The 14349-nt window shown below is 39.8% G+C and overlaps 1 protein-coding gene across 3 annotated transcripts in view; it reads left to right on the forward strand.

Moving 5' to 3' along the window:
* The window catches only part of FAT3 (FAT atypical cadherin 3), a 477600-nt gene that overhangs the window by 407419 nt on the left and 55832 nt on the right, over positions 1 to 14349 (forward strand). For all 3 annotated transcript variants that reach the window (XM_088140551.1, XM_088140550.1, XM_088140552.1), the window contains exons 15-19: positions 1985 to 2199; positions 3012 to 3149; positions 9092 to 9235; positions 11054 to 11251; positions 12713 to 13511. In XM_088140551.1, the coding sequence (XP_087996677.1) occupies positions 1985 to 2199; positions 3012 to 3149; positions 9092 to 9235; positions 11054 to 11251; positions 12713 to 13511 (1494 nt within the window). The remainder of the gene's footprint in view (positions 1 to 1984; positions 2200 to 3011; positions 3150 to 9091; positions 9236 to 11053; positions 11252 to 12712; positions 13512 to 14349) is intronic.

Here is a 14349-nt window from a genome sequence, read left to right on the forward strand (position 1 = left end):
AAGAAATAGGTTCAGTGAGTTAATCTTCATTCATGCTTCCGTGCAGGGTTTTCTTTCGTTTTTCCTATTGCCTTTCTTTTCTCTCAGGTCCTGAAATCTCATTTCTTAGTGTGGAATCAAAACACAGGACACAAAGGCAAAATAATCAAGGCTTCACTGCAGTGTTTATTAGGCAGTACGTACTGGAGGGGGACCCCACCAAAGGTTAGTGGGAGACACTCCCCTGTAGGCAAAATGGAAGCCCTGATATTTATACAGCTCTACAAGGAAGGGGAAGGGAAAAGAACACATACGTATACATATTCATCTGATGATGCAGGCACTCCTAAATGAGCAGTACTTCTCAAGTTACTTTCTGTCCCTGTTCTTGGCCGCTATCTACAAGGACAGAACAACTGCTATCTATAAGGAAAGCAGTAGTGTTGGAGGGGAAGAAACAAATTGTTCAAGGTGCCAACTGCCAGGAAGAAGACATCCTCCCTTACGTTGCTATGGGGATGTTTGTGATAAGCGGTTTACAGTCAACCTAGTTCATGTCAGCTTCAAGGGTGCTGCGCATTCCTTTATGTTTCAATTTTATTAAGGCGATCCCATTCATCTGAGGCCTCTAAAACTTGCTTCTTTCACCCAAAGATTCACCCAAGGATATATTTTTCTCACAGTAGTTAGAAGAGATTTTAAAATATCACTCAAGGGCACTTTAAGTTGTAATATTTGAGAGAGCTGGAATGGCATTAGCATATTAAGACTCCCAGATATAGGAACAAAAACAATAGTTAAAGCTCTATTTTAAAGGAAGGCAAGAAGGTAAATCAATTAAAAATGGTGACATTTAATCACCAAAGAGGTATTTATTATGTGTTAATGAATGACAGCTTCCCTATCAACAAATCAGCAGTTGGCACTAAAGACTCTAAGCAATACTGTAATTATGTAAAATATCTGATGAATTTATTATTATTTTTTAAAATCTTACCATGGACCTAGTCTTGATGGATGCTTTATGTCAGTGCTTGTCCATACTGACAAATGTACAGTAGCTTTTTTTCCCCCCATGAAGTTGGAAAGAACTACATCTAAGTTTCCCAGGACAAATGGTTGGGGAGAAATAAGACTTTTGGCCAACAGTCTGAAATCAAGGCCAACCTTCAGTGGTTGATATGAAGATGCCCAAAGGAGACAGGTGAGAGTGGGGTGGCTGAACCAGACGGTCTTTAGAAGCTTTTTTGTTTTGGGTTTTTTTTTTTTTCAAATTAAGTCATAAGGTATAGGGCAGCTTCTTGGAGATTGCGAACACATTTGGAAGGTGATGTTCTCACCAACTGTCTGCTGTGAGAGGAGTGGCCTGTTCACAAAATATCCATATACCAGAAGTACACTAATGAAATTATTCTATTCTAAACCATTTAGCTCCCCAGGATGCTACCTGCCACCTCAGCTTATCTTTGTCTTTTTCTGAGTGCCCCTTCCTAAAAATGTATTAGGGTTTCGATACCACCATTTTTATTTTCCAAGAATCCATCTTGGAAACGAAGTGGAAGCTAGAGACTTGCGCTTTGCAGTATGTCAAGTTCCAGTGTTTAATTTTCAAGGAAAATAACGTTAAAAAAATATGTCAGGTGAGGCAGAGCCTCATAATCATCTGTTTAGTCTTACAATGAAAAGATATGGATCAAGTGCAGGTAACATCTAAAGAATCATGTTTCCGTGAAAACTGTATTTCCATTTCTAATGTTGCTCTGCTTTAGTAAAAGGAATTCGTGAGTTTTGTGTTGGCACAGATCTCTTCTTTCATTCTTACCTGCTTTGCTCCTTCCAACATGAAAAAAAGTATATCAGAAGTGGCTTTACTATACAATTTGGGTCGTCATTGTTTGCTTTGTGTCTTTCTTCGGTCACTGAAGTTGCTTATATTTGTTTTCAAAGAAGAGTCTGTGACCTTAGGAATGTATATGATGTTCATCTTCTGTCTTCTGCCTCCAAGGGTCCATATCTGTAATTGAAACTTTGGACTATGAAACGTGTAAGGATTTCTTCCTTGTCATTGAAGCTAAAGATGGGGGCAGCCCCGCTCTGAGTGCTGTGACCACAGTGAATATAAATGTGACAGATGTTAATGATAACGCACCCAGATTTAGCCAAGAAGTCTATAGTGCAGTCATCAGCGAAGACTCATCCATTGGTGATTCATTAATAATGGTGAGTTCTGAGTTTTTCTTCCCATATCACCAGGATAAATGGTTAATTGTAAGTGAATACAGGTTGAACTTTCTTAGTGGTAACAGATATTGATGACATTGGCAGGGATTATGCAGACAGCACCTATCAGGAGAAATGTAGTCAAATATCTAGGGGTCTTCAGCAGGGATGTAAAAGAAATCTAGTACTGAGATGACAGACAGAATTCTTGACTGGCGAAGTTAAAATTAAATACATATTCATGAAATTTTTACAGGGACAGTGTATCTTTTGAAAGTTTTGTTAAAATGCAGGTTGCACGAGCCCAATTCACTTATGGTGCTAAACCATAATATAGTTTGTTTAGTTTGACATAGCATGCTGCGTAATCAAGCCAATTATAAATCATGGTGAAGCAAAGCATGGGTTAGTGTGATGTACGAAGCAAGTCTTAATTGCAAGATGACAATTGAATTAACTTCCCAAAGTTGAGAATAGCTCCCCCATTGGTTTTCCCATTTGGACTTTTCTGATCTAGCATGTATTTAATCATGGACCTTTATTCAGATGAGACCCTGATGGATCAAAATATTCTCTTTGTACATTCCAAGGGGAAAGTACATACTTATATGCTACCTATTTCAGATACCTATCTCTATGGAATTCTGATAGACCATCAGTGCCAATCTGATGTATTTTTAAATATATCATGTAATAGCATTTAACCAAATGTACATTTGTGGTGATCTGGTATACCAAACAATTGGTGATTTGGTAATCAGTTCATTAGTCATCATTCTCCCTTCTATTTCTAATTCCTCATCTTTCCAAAGTTGATAGCTGAAGATGTGGACAGTCCTCCCAATGGACAGGTTTCTTTCTCCATTATCAGTGGAGATCAGAATAATGAATTTTCAATCGATCCTGGCTTGGGGCTGATTAAAGTTAAAAAGAGATTGGACCGAGAACGGGTAAGGTCATCCTATTTCATTGCTTTTTCATTGCCTTTTTCATGCAGCTAGTATTAATAATTGATAAATACTTACAAGTTTCTATTACACCGGTAAAGTTTTTCCAAGATTATTCTTTGGCATTTTCCTATTGCATTGCTGATTGAACCCCCTCCTTTCCCAGTGTCCTAATCCCATTTTGAAGTATTTGCCCCATTGCTGACATCCTTCATTGTAGAAGCTTGGAGTTCCTATTTTTCAGAAAAAGAGACAAAAAAATCTATACTAATGAGATAAGAGATTTGTACAGGAAAGAGATGATTGAGGCAAAAAAAGCATGCAACTTTCTGTGATGTGCTTTCTCAAAAATTAGTAGAGCTCACGTGATATCAAGTGGGGAAGATGTTGAAGCAGAACTGAGAAGACCCAGGTTCAGGTCCATCATCAACCACAGAAATTCACTGGGTGACTTTAGGCCAGTCTCTCTTAGTCCAATCTGAGGATAAAATGTAGGTATATGTAAGCTACCTTGAGCTTCTGAAAAATAGGTGGAACATAAATCTAAGATATAAACAAATGATTTAAAATATTCTGGGAGTGCAAGTTCTACTGACATAACCCATCCCCACTATTTTTCAAGTTTATGTGCCTCTGATTATTGCGTGTTTTATATTTACTTTATGAATGAATTAGTTTATATATAGAGCTGGCTGAGGACCTCAAGGAAACCTGCCGAGGATAAATACAAGGAATGGGTGAAGCCAGCAGGAAAAAATATAATCAGGACCTTGGAGAGCTCAGTGTATGGAAATACAGGCTTAATTAACTCTCAACTCAACGTGAGCAACTTTCCTTCCAGCACTCATCTAAGCTCATACTAAGGCTTTAATAAAGCTGAAGAGCCTGTGATTCCTTAGCTCCAGTCCTGCTTACTGCTGATTTTGGACTGAAGAGCACATGACCCTTTCTAACATTTGAGACTCCTGCATAGCTGGGAAATTGCAGAAACTATAGAAGAGTCTGAAACAAAGATTTCGGAAAGCAAACCATAAAATCATTATAATGGATATAGTAGTACGGTAACCTGGGTCCTTTGTTAGATGCTGAACCCAGGGATATGACAAGACCCCTAAACTCCAGAATGAATAGAAGAGTTGGCTATTTGGGGGCATAACACTGAACTGCAATTTATTGTTGTGGGAACAATCACAGATACCTCTGACTCTTCCTTCCTCTATTGCAGTTTCAGGTCAGACATGGGAAGTTTTTCCTTCTCCTTTGAATTATTCCAAAGAAAAAGAAAAAAGTTATTAGGATTAAATGTGTTTAAGGCAGAGGCAAAACCTCCCAAATTGCACCACTGAATATCAGGAGCATAACACTGAACATTGGTGAATGGGGTTTGCTGCCAACTGCTCAGCAGGAAACAGTGGAAACTGATAGATTAAGCCTAGTGTTGGTTTAACATCCTTATGAAAGTCACAGTCCCGCTCCAAACAACCTCCAAATAAGACCAACTTTTTGAATTAAAAAATTTACCTTTATCCCTCTGCTGAAAATGTTATGTTGCTATCCATTTCCTGCAGTCTTTGGTCATCCTGTCATCATATTTTAAAAGGTACAACATTAACTACAAAAAGAATGTTTGTTCCTAAGTTTAAGAAAACAAGCCGGCACTGTAAACCAGGAATCAAAGTTCATGTGCTCCTTTGGCCTCATTCTAAATGCTCTCTAAAAGCTACCCATTCATACTTCAAAGCATGAGTGTCTGTTCCTCAGTTTGGCAGTCCATTCCATAGGGAGCAAGCAAGAGAGAGATGTAACAAAATTAGAGAAAAAGGAGGACAGATGAAAGAGGAAACTCTGAATAATTTTGATTTAGATCTCACTTACAGCTGCCATCACCTTCACTTGTCACCTGCATGACACTCACTGAGATCATTCAAGAAAATTAGTTAGCCACAAATATGTTTTAAAGCTCCACTTTAAACCATTGTTAACTTTGTAATTTGTCTGAGTTCAGGCAGGAAGTTTAAGAAAGTCAAAATGTTCCAGATTTCTCCTAGTGGGTGTGTTGGAGGAAGACCATGATTATGCATACTGACCTCTGCGTCAAAGATAGCAACCTGATCTGGCTGCAGAGCACCAGGTCACCACTAGATGGTGGCAGAGAGGCACTGAAAACTATATCCTGCAATGACGCGGGCATGCCAGTGTTTCCAATCCTAATATGACAGTGCTAATGCAATAGACATTGGCATTCCATTAACACAGATTCAGTACTATTGTGCCAAAATGAAATTTATTGCTGCATAAAGTCTATTTCATCCCCTCATTTCTCTGCATTGTTGATAAGGCCATATAACCTCCTTAAAGAACAAGTTTCCAACCACACAATGCTAAGACAATGTGAAAAACCACACAAGCTAAAACTGTCAGAAAGTGATCCCACTTTTTTCACACAAAATAAATTTTGCATGGGAAAGTAAAGCTTCATTCTCACAGAAGCTTGACTCCTGAAGGTGATGTGCACACATCCACATAATTTTCTTTAGAACAGCATAAAGGGGTTCTTCTAGGATGATGATGATACAATCATCATGATCATGATCATGATGATTTCCCAGTCTACTCTGCAGTTCTGGCATTTCCTGGTCATCCATGTACTGATCCGGGCCAACCCTGTTTAACGTTTCTGAGATCAGCCAAGATCAGCTAGGTGCTCTGTTTTCTTGAAAGAAGAAAAATATCTCCACTTGGAAAAAAAATACTCTATTTGCCTCAAGGCTGCTTAATGCAAAAGAAAACATACTTCCCATATTAATACCACAGCAGGCTAGAGCTATCAATATTTGAATCACCATTATAAATAGTTTGCCAGCAGAATGCAGGCGAAGCAGAGGGTGGGTGGATCTGTTGCCATCTGTGGACTATGGGAAGACTCTCGAGGAAGAATTAGGCGGTTACATCGGAATTAAGTGGGATGTCAGCAGAACCTCCAGTCTGATGGTTCTGAATGAAACCTTGAAATGTTGCAAACCCTAATCACGCATACCTAAGAATATAGATTCAAATGACAACCAATGCTGTTTGCACAAAACAGCAGTGTGGGATCCCAGGCGTTAAGTTGATTTAAAGCGATGTAGACAGATGGTATGTTCACACCCTTGCATGCTCCAGAGTATACTTTTGCCTTAAAAAAATGGGAACTGGCCCATCATCCTGTACTCCACCCACCTTGCTTCTCCCCATTTGCCAGTAATATATATTTCATAGAAGTAACCTCGTCAAGTGTGTTTCTCACTACTCTGAGCATCCCTCACTTCCATGGCTGCTACCTGCAGAATAATGGTTGCAGGGTTGCTTTTATCCAAACTGAAGCTAACCCGTTAGCTTCCAAATAAACAAAGACAGCACCATAATGCATTAATGTCTTTCTCTCGATTGTCTTCTTAATGTCTTCTCAGGCAAGAAGTCTAAGTGCTGCTTGCCCAAAAGCTAGGACATCAGAATGAAGCTCTTCCCACAGATTTGTGTATACAAGGATCTTACAATCGTTATCCATCTTTTTTTTTCCTTGGGTTTTTTTTTTTTTTTGTACCTTCGATTCAGTCTTGACTCCTGGCAACTGCCTGGACAAGTCCCTGCAGCTTTCCTGGCAAGGTTTTTTGGAAGTGGTTTGCCCTTGCCTCCTTCCTAGGGCTGAGAGAGAGGGACTGGCCCAAGGTTACCCAGCTGGCCTTGTGCCCAAAGCAGGACTAGAACTCCCGATCTCCTGGTTTCTAGCCTGATGCCTTAACTACTACACCAAACTGGCACTCTCTATCTAATAAGTATAATTAAATAGAAGATTTTTTAAAATAGTACACTTACCATCTTACTTCTCCAATCTATTAAGAACCTTGAATTTTCTCTGAATGTTTATATGTTTTAAATCTAGGAAACTAAGTGTTCTATGGGTATGAGATACTTCTTGGGCACAGTTGTTCACAAGGTTGGCTTAAGCCTCCTGCTATCACAGGAAGCACTGAAGCCACAATGTGGTTTTTAGAAATAAATTTTGGAATCCATTCTTGTAATACAACTGATTGTGCTGCCTAAGTCTATATTTGATACCTGTGAAGGTTTGAAAGCATGTTTGTGCATAGATATTTCTTAAAACTATAGTGGCTGATATTAAATTTCTTAGGTAAGATGCTTAGATGTTTATTTTTTTAAGTACTGCATTATGTGCAGCATCATCTCATGGAGTAATTTTAATGGACTGGAGCCATTATGTTTATGGATTCCTTTCCTAAAAAAGAAAAAGCATTTGAGCCACATTGCAGCACAAAATGCAGAAATGCCATTACACAAAACCCAGGTAATGTAGCCCAGACTCTTCTGTTAGACCACCTGGTGCTTTTTGAACGTTGAGCACTATGGTTGCCACAACCTTTGCCTATAATGGTTGAGGATGATGGGAGCTGAACTCAAAACACCTTGAGGGCATCAAATTCTCTTTCACCTGGTAGAGGATTTGACCTATCTATGAATTTCTATGGTAAAATCCTAGAGGAAGAAAGCAAATTATACTTCATCAGTCTATTGAGGGTCTTATTTGAATCTTCCCCCCCAACTATCTGCTGTGTGTGATAGTGAGAGTGAGAACATAATGGAGCAATGGATGTGCGTCCAAGTATGTCCCATCAGTTCTGGCAGAAGAGGTGTGCTACAGATCCTATCTGCTAGGGAGCTACACTTGGTGGGTCCTCGGAGCAGGGCCTTCATCTGCCATGGCGCCCACCTTATGGAACATCCTCCCCCCCCCCCCCACAAGGTGAGGCTGGCTCCATCCCTGTTCACTTTCTGGAAGTCCCTCAAAACCTGGTTATGCCATCAGGCCTGGGGGCCCCAGGGGACCAGCGAGGTACTAAGGTGGCTCCATTGTTGTTGACATCTGCTGTCCTTTCTTAGCCTTCGTGATTTTTAAAAATTTTTTAAATAATAATTGCTTTTTTTACGTAAACTGTTTTATCATTTTATTGTACACCATCCAGAGTAACTGTTTCATGAGATGGGTGGCCATATAAAATGAATGAATGAATGAATGAATGAATGAATGAATGAATGAATGAATGAATGAATGAATGAATGAATATACATTTATGGGCTGTGGTACCACACTCATCACCAGTCCTTTCCATTTGCATGGCCCCCAAAGGCTCCACAGAGGTCAGTAAACTCTCTACTCCAAAAGGTGGGTCATCCCTACCTTACTAGAATCTCTACAACTCTTCCTCTGCTAAAAGAGAGAGAGGGAGGGAAGGGAAAATAAAATAGACATAAACTATTAAGCAAGTGTTATAATTAGTCTCAGGATGGAGATTGGAGACCAGATAAATTAAGGTGTCAGGAACTCTTGATAGGAAAACTGTATCAAACAGTCCATTCTTGTTCCTGGTTTCTTCCAAGTTCCTCTTATTTTTGGACTGTTGCAGGATTTATTGCTTTCTATTCAGCAGTGCTTTGTCATTAGTGAAAAATACACCCTGCATCATTCTCTTCCTAGAAATGTGGCACTAATTGGAGTTAAACTTGAGGATAACATAGGGCCCTTTAGTCACTATTGGAAAAATTTACAAACCAATTCAGGGTAGAAGTTCTTGTGTCCCTTGTTTGAAACTTCCCTCCGTTGCCAAAACACCACTGAAAAAGACAGTGCTTTACAAGCTGACAGAAGCTTCATTTTTTTTCTCTTCTCTTTACCTGCTCTTTTTCTGTCATGCATTTATTTGTTTGTTTGCTGTTATAAAAACAATGTGAGTCTTTGCTTGGAATCGGAAATGGTAAATCCATTCTGCTACTTCAGAATTTCTACCACAATTTCTGTATATACTGATTGTAAAAAGAGAGAGAGAAGGATGGAATTTGGAACCTTTCCTAGATTAATTTAAGGTTTTTGTTTAACATCATTTGTGCAGGTTTCAGGATATTCATTAGTTGTACAGGCCCAAGACAGTGGTAGTCCTCCTTTGTCAACCACAGTGACGGTCAACGTTGACATTTCTGACGTGAACGATAACAGTCCTGTCTTTACGCCTGCCAATTATACAGCTGTGATTCAAGTAAGTTGATCCAGAACATCCCAGAAGACCTTCCCTTCTGACGTTTAAGATATAAAGATGTTTGCATACAATTTCAAACACAGTTGATTTATCAGCCTGGGGTGCATTATCTTTCTTTACAAGGAAAGGATTAAAATGTTATTTCTTAATTACCTGAGTAATGCATTTTCTATTTATAGGGATAATTAAACACCAGGTCCCACTATACGATAGTAGGATGGTACAAAAGGGTGCTCTGAAAAGACGTGCTAAGTAGCCGTTCAGTAGCTGCAGTTCTTTACGCACCTAACTTGGGAGTAAGACCTGTTAAATCAGTGCAACCTACTGCCAAGAAATTTGCTCTGCAGAATAAATATATCATGTAGGATGTCATTATCAATTCTAGATTTTATATTATGTGATGATTTAGACTATTTTAATGGTATGTGGGAATGACCTTGGGAGACAGGGGAAAGAGCTACAGTCGGGAACGGTCGGATAAGAGGCAGCTTAGCCCACAAAAGGCTTGTGGGTGTAGCAAACATCTCAGAAGAGACCCTCCCTAGTTTCTTGGACTGTAAAGGCAATGGGGGAGAACTGTACTTTCAGACTTGCAAGATTCTGTTCATGTAACCTTACAATAAAGTAGAATTAGTGTATGCTTCTTTTCTGGACTACCTCACATGGCTGACAGCTATTCAGAGTTTATCACGTATCTAATCTTGGTCATCTTTACAACAGCACCATAGGGTGACTCACCATTATTCCAAATTGGCTCAGACTAACCATAGTGAAGAACCCATCCCACACTGTGGGATGATCTTCCAGACGCACAGTGTGAAGACTGCAATCTGAAGTAGTTTGTCTCCTTTTGTTTTCCAGTATGTCAGCCCTCATTCTCATCTCCAAGCATTAGCTGCAACTGTAGTTTATCAGCAGTGAGATCAAACGTGCAACAAGCCCCATCAGTTACCATAAGCTGGTTCATAAATGAGAATGAGACTCAACATTTTTGTTTGTTTAGGAGTTCTCTGCAAGGATTCCAAGTCTCAGACACTTTAGATGGTGGTGTTGCTTTGTACTGGAATGCAGTGTGTCCTTACATGTGGACAGTAGGATAAAGTGTGGTCAAAGAGAAATTCGTGCAGATCTGTCTTCTGGAGTTACTCATTCCTTTGTCCACATTCACACATAGATTCTCAAATAGTAATAAAACACTTTGGTACTACCAGCATTACCAACTGCTCATACTTTATGGTGCATAGCGTAGATCAGTATTTCTCAGCCCTAGCCATTTTAAGACGTGTGGACTTCAACTCTCAGAACTCCCACTGGGAGTTGAAGTCTACACATTTTAAAATGGCTAAGGTTGAGAAACACTGGCATAGATAGACGAGAAGGGACATACACACTGGAATAAACTATTTCAGAAAGTTGGCAAAGATAATTGAAACCAGGCTGACAACCAGGAAGGATACCCCTCCTGTTTCTTGCTGATAAAATATAATAATAACCTAGAGTAGAGTTTATTAAGTAGAAGAGGCTATTGGAGATGGAAATAGAAATGCATCCCTAATTAAAGATTATAATTCTTGCTCTAAGTGGTCATCTAAACAAGTCTACAATATAGGTTATGCTAGCAGTACAAAAGTGGGAGGCAAATACACATTTTACAACAGATGGCAGATAAGAAAAAAGAAATGTTGCTATAAAAATGCTGCATTCTCACATGTTGTTCAGCAATGTGCCAAGATATAATTAAAATTCTGCCTCTCTGTCTCTCTCTCACTTTCTCTGCCTCTCTCTTTTTAACACTGCATTATGTGCTTATGTACAAAGGAAAACAAACCAGTGGGAACCAGTATTCTGCAACTGGTGGTAACTGATAAAGACTCCCTGCACAATGGCCCCCCTTTCACCTTCTCCATCGTGGCTGGAAATGAAGAGAAAGAATTCATGCTTGACCAGCAAGGCATCTTGCGATCCTCTGTCATCTTCAAACGCATGGTAGCCACTGAATATGTGCTCTGCGTTCAGGTACCAATTGATTTGTCCATTGGTGGAAAATGGTAGAACATCATTCCTAAGCCAGAGGTTTTTCTGTCCCTGTAACTATGATCACTTGCATGCAATGTTTCTAACAATCTTCCTTGTTAAAAGGAAAGAAGTATATTTTGCAACACGTTCTAAATGTTATTGAACAGGAGCGAAGTCCTTTGCATGAAATGAAACTTTGGAACTGATCGTTTTAATTCTGTAACTGTTTTTCCCTATAACCCACACAAAAATACTGTTTTACTGTATAAGCAAAAAAAATTCCACATTCTGATGGTTATCCAAGTTTAAATTCTGTGAGCGTTTCATGATCTACATACATAAAAAAACATACACGCCACTCAAATCCATTTTGCCTCCATAAACAATTATATCCTGTTTTGGAGCTTGCAAACTCTGGCTGCAGCTTTTTCCATTTGGAAAATTGATCACAAAGAGAAGATTTTCTCTTGTGAAAGAAAGAAGGGGAAGGGAGGAAGATACCCAGCTGTTCGCTACCTCCAAATTATGCACAGGCCACCTGTTATAACTGGGTGTTCCATTTTTAGTAAGAAATAACTGGAAATGTGAAGGTCTTTCAAATTCAACATTAGCAAACTGGCATGCTTGCCGCTGAAGTCCTTTGGTTCTACAGTAGACACACTGCTGAAAGTCTAAAGGGCTTTTCTTAAGTGTTTTTTCCATTATTTTTATTATAGTCTGAGGCACAGCCTGAAAATGATCAATGACATTTTGAACATTTGAGTGATGTTCAGGCATCTAAATCCAATCTTGATCCTTTGTTCCAGAAGCTGGGTGAGGGAGGGAAGTGTGACTACACAGCACCGTGGTTTATGAGGAAAGAGCATTTCAATGCTAGAGTGTATATTTTACTTGCAGAAATGCTCAGTTTCATCTCGGTTCATCTCAGGATCTCCACTGACAAGGCAGAAAAAGTCCTTGGCTTGTGATAACAGAAAGCCAATTGGCACAGATCACATATATCTCGATATTCAGCTTCCTATTAAGATGGAGATCTGGTTAGACAGTATTATTTCTCCTCCCATGCACCTTAGTTGCAGATATAATGGTGAGAATAACAACACCTTGCTGATCACGTGTATCCAGATTCTAGTTTCGCTGAGAAGCAAATTCTGTTGAAAGCATAGGATGCAATTTTATCTTAAAAGAAAAAAAGTAAATTACAGATGCTGGTGGGGGAAGAGGTAGGAGAAGGTTTACGTTTTCTACCTTTCCTTTCTCTTTCCCTCATGCTATGCATGAGGGGTTTATTTGTGTGTGTGTTCTGCTATAGATTTGACATCTGAGTTTTTGCTATGGAGCCTCTGAAATTCTTCTGAAGAAAGGGCTGCCCAGATATTTATAGACTCCCTTATTGGGCAGCATTTAAAGTGATTTTTGTGTTGCATCATTGGGTTTTCAGTTTCTCATTTCTTGAATTAGGCAAAGGATTCAGGAAAGCCTCAGCAGGTTTCCCATACCTACATTCAGATCCGGGTGATTGAAGAAAGCATTCACAAGCCAACAGCCATTCCCCTGGAGATTTTCATCGTTACTATGGAAGATGACTTTCCAGGAGGTGTTATTGGAAAGATACATGCAACAGACCAAGATGTATATGATGTCCTTACCTATGGCCTGAAGTCAGAACAGAAAAGTTTGTTCAAGGTTAACAACCATGATGGAAAGATCATTGCCCTTGGAGGTTTGGACAGTGGGAAGTATGTCCTGAATGTGTCAGTCAGTGATGGGCGGTTCCAGGTACCCATGGATGTGACAGTCCATGTTGAGCAGTTAGCGCAGGAGATGTTGCAGAATACAGTCACCATCCGCTTTGAGAATGTCTCCCCAGAGGATTTTGTGGGACTTCACATGCATGGATTCAGGCGCACTCTGCGCAACGCTGTCCTCACCCAAAAGCAAGATAGCTTACACATCATCAGTATTCAGCCTGTGGCAGGTAGTAATCAACTTGACATGCTATTTGCGGTTCAGATGCACACTGGTGGCTTCTATAAGCCAGCTTACTTGATTCAGAAGCTCACCAATGCAAGGCGACACTTGGAAAATGTGATTCGCATCGCTGCTATCCTTGAGAAGAATTGCTCTGGACTGGATTGTCAGGAGCAGCACTGTGAGCAAAATCTGTCTATTGATTCCCATTCCCTGATGACTTACAGCACGGCCCGGATTAGTTTTGTGTCTCCCCGATTCTACCGAAACGTACGCTGTTCTTGCAATGGTGAGTGCGACTTCCCATTTCCACCACTCTTGTTCTCCTCCATCCTCCCCATTCAAAGCTACTTTTTCTTCCTGTGACTGTGTAGCCAACCTAGGCAGCTCAGGTCAGCTACTTAAAAGAGCCTTTGTAAAGCAGAGTGCTGAGGATCTATTTCTCATGCCCAACAGGAACATTTGATGTTGCCTGAGGTCAGAGGAAGCTGGTGAACTATGACCTCTTGGGACAAAGCTAGCCAAACTTTCAGGATATGGCCCAATCAAAGAGGTCAACCAGCTTCATGCCATGGAAAAGGTTATGGGATTTTGGGGCCCAAATTTGAGGCCTTGAGTAAGAACAATCCCAGACAGTCTGCGGTATTTCAAACTGACGAGGACATCTGACCTGAGCGATAAAGTTTAAAAAGACTTTGACTCATTCTCTATTTTGCCAGAGTAATGAAAACCAATAAAGCATGTCATTAAGTAATTGAGACCAAGGGGGTTCTTGACCTTTCCCAGAGCATATTCAATATTGTATGGCCCCTCATTTATTTTTGTTGTCTTTCATTTGCGGGCACACACATAGAAAAAATGATTTGAAACTTCTGTACTATTTTGAAGGGGGCATAAATGACCAATGCATGCAATTCTGCAGAGTTTGCCTTTTTGCTGTGTTAGGTGCTGTAAAAACATAAGAAGAGCCCTGTTGGATTAGACGAACGGGCCATCACTGTGGTCAATGAAATGCAGGCGATATTTTTGGTGTGCTCCTTTCCTAGAATTTATACTTTAAGAAAATAATAGCAGAAGAAAATACCCTTGAGCAGAAATCAGTCCACAAAACCAAATTTTGCACAGCT

Source organism: Python bivittatus, unplaced genomic scaffold, assembly GCF_059951505.1.
Source record: "Python bivittatus isolate LINGU-HERP-01145 unplaced genomic scaffold, Pbiv_v1 ctg000340_np1212, whole genome shotgun sequence".
Classification (NCBI taxonomy): domain Eukaryota; kingdom Metazoa; phylum Chordata; class Lepidosauria; order Squamata; family Pythonidae; genus Python; species Python bivittatus.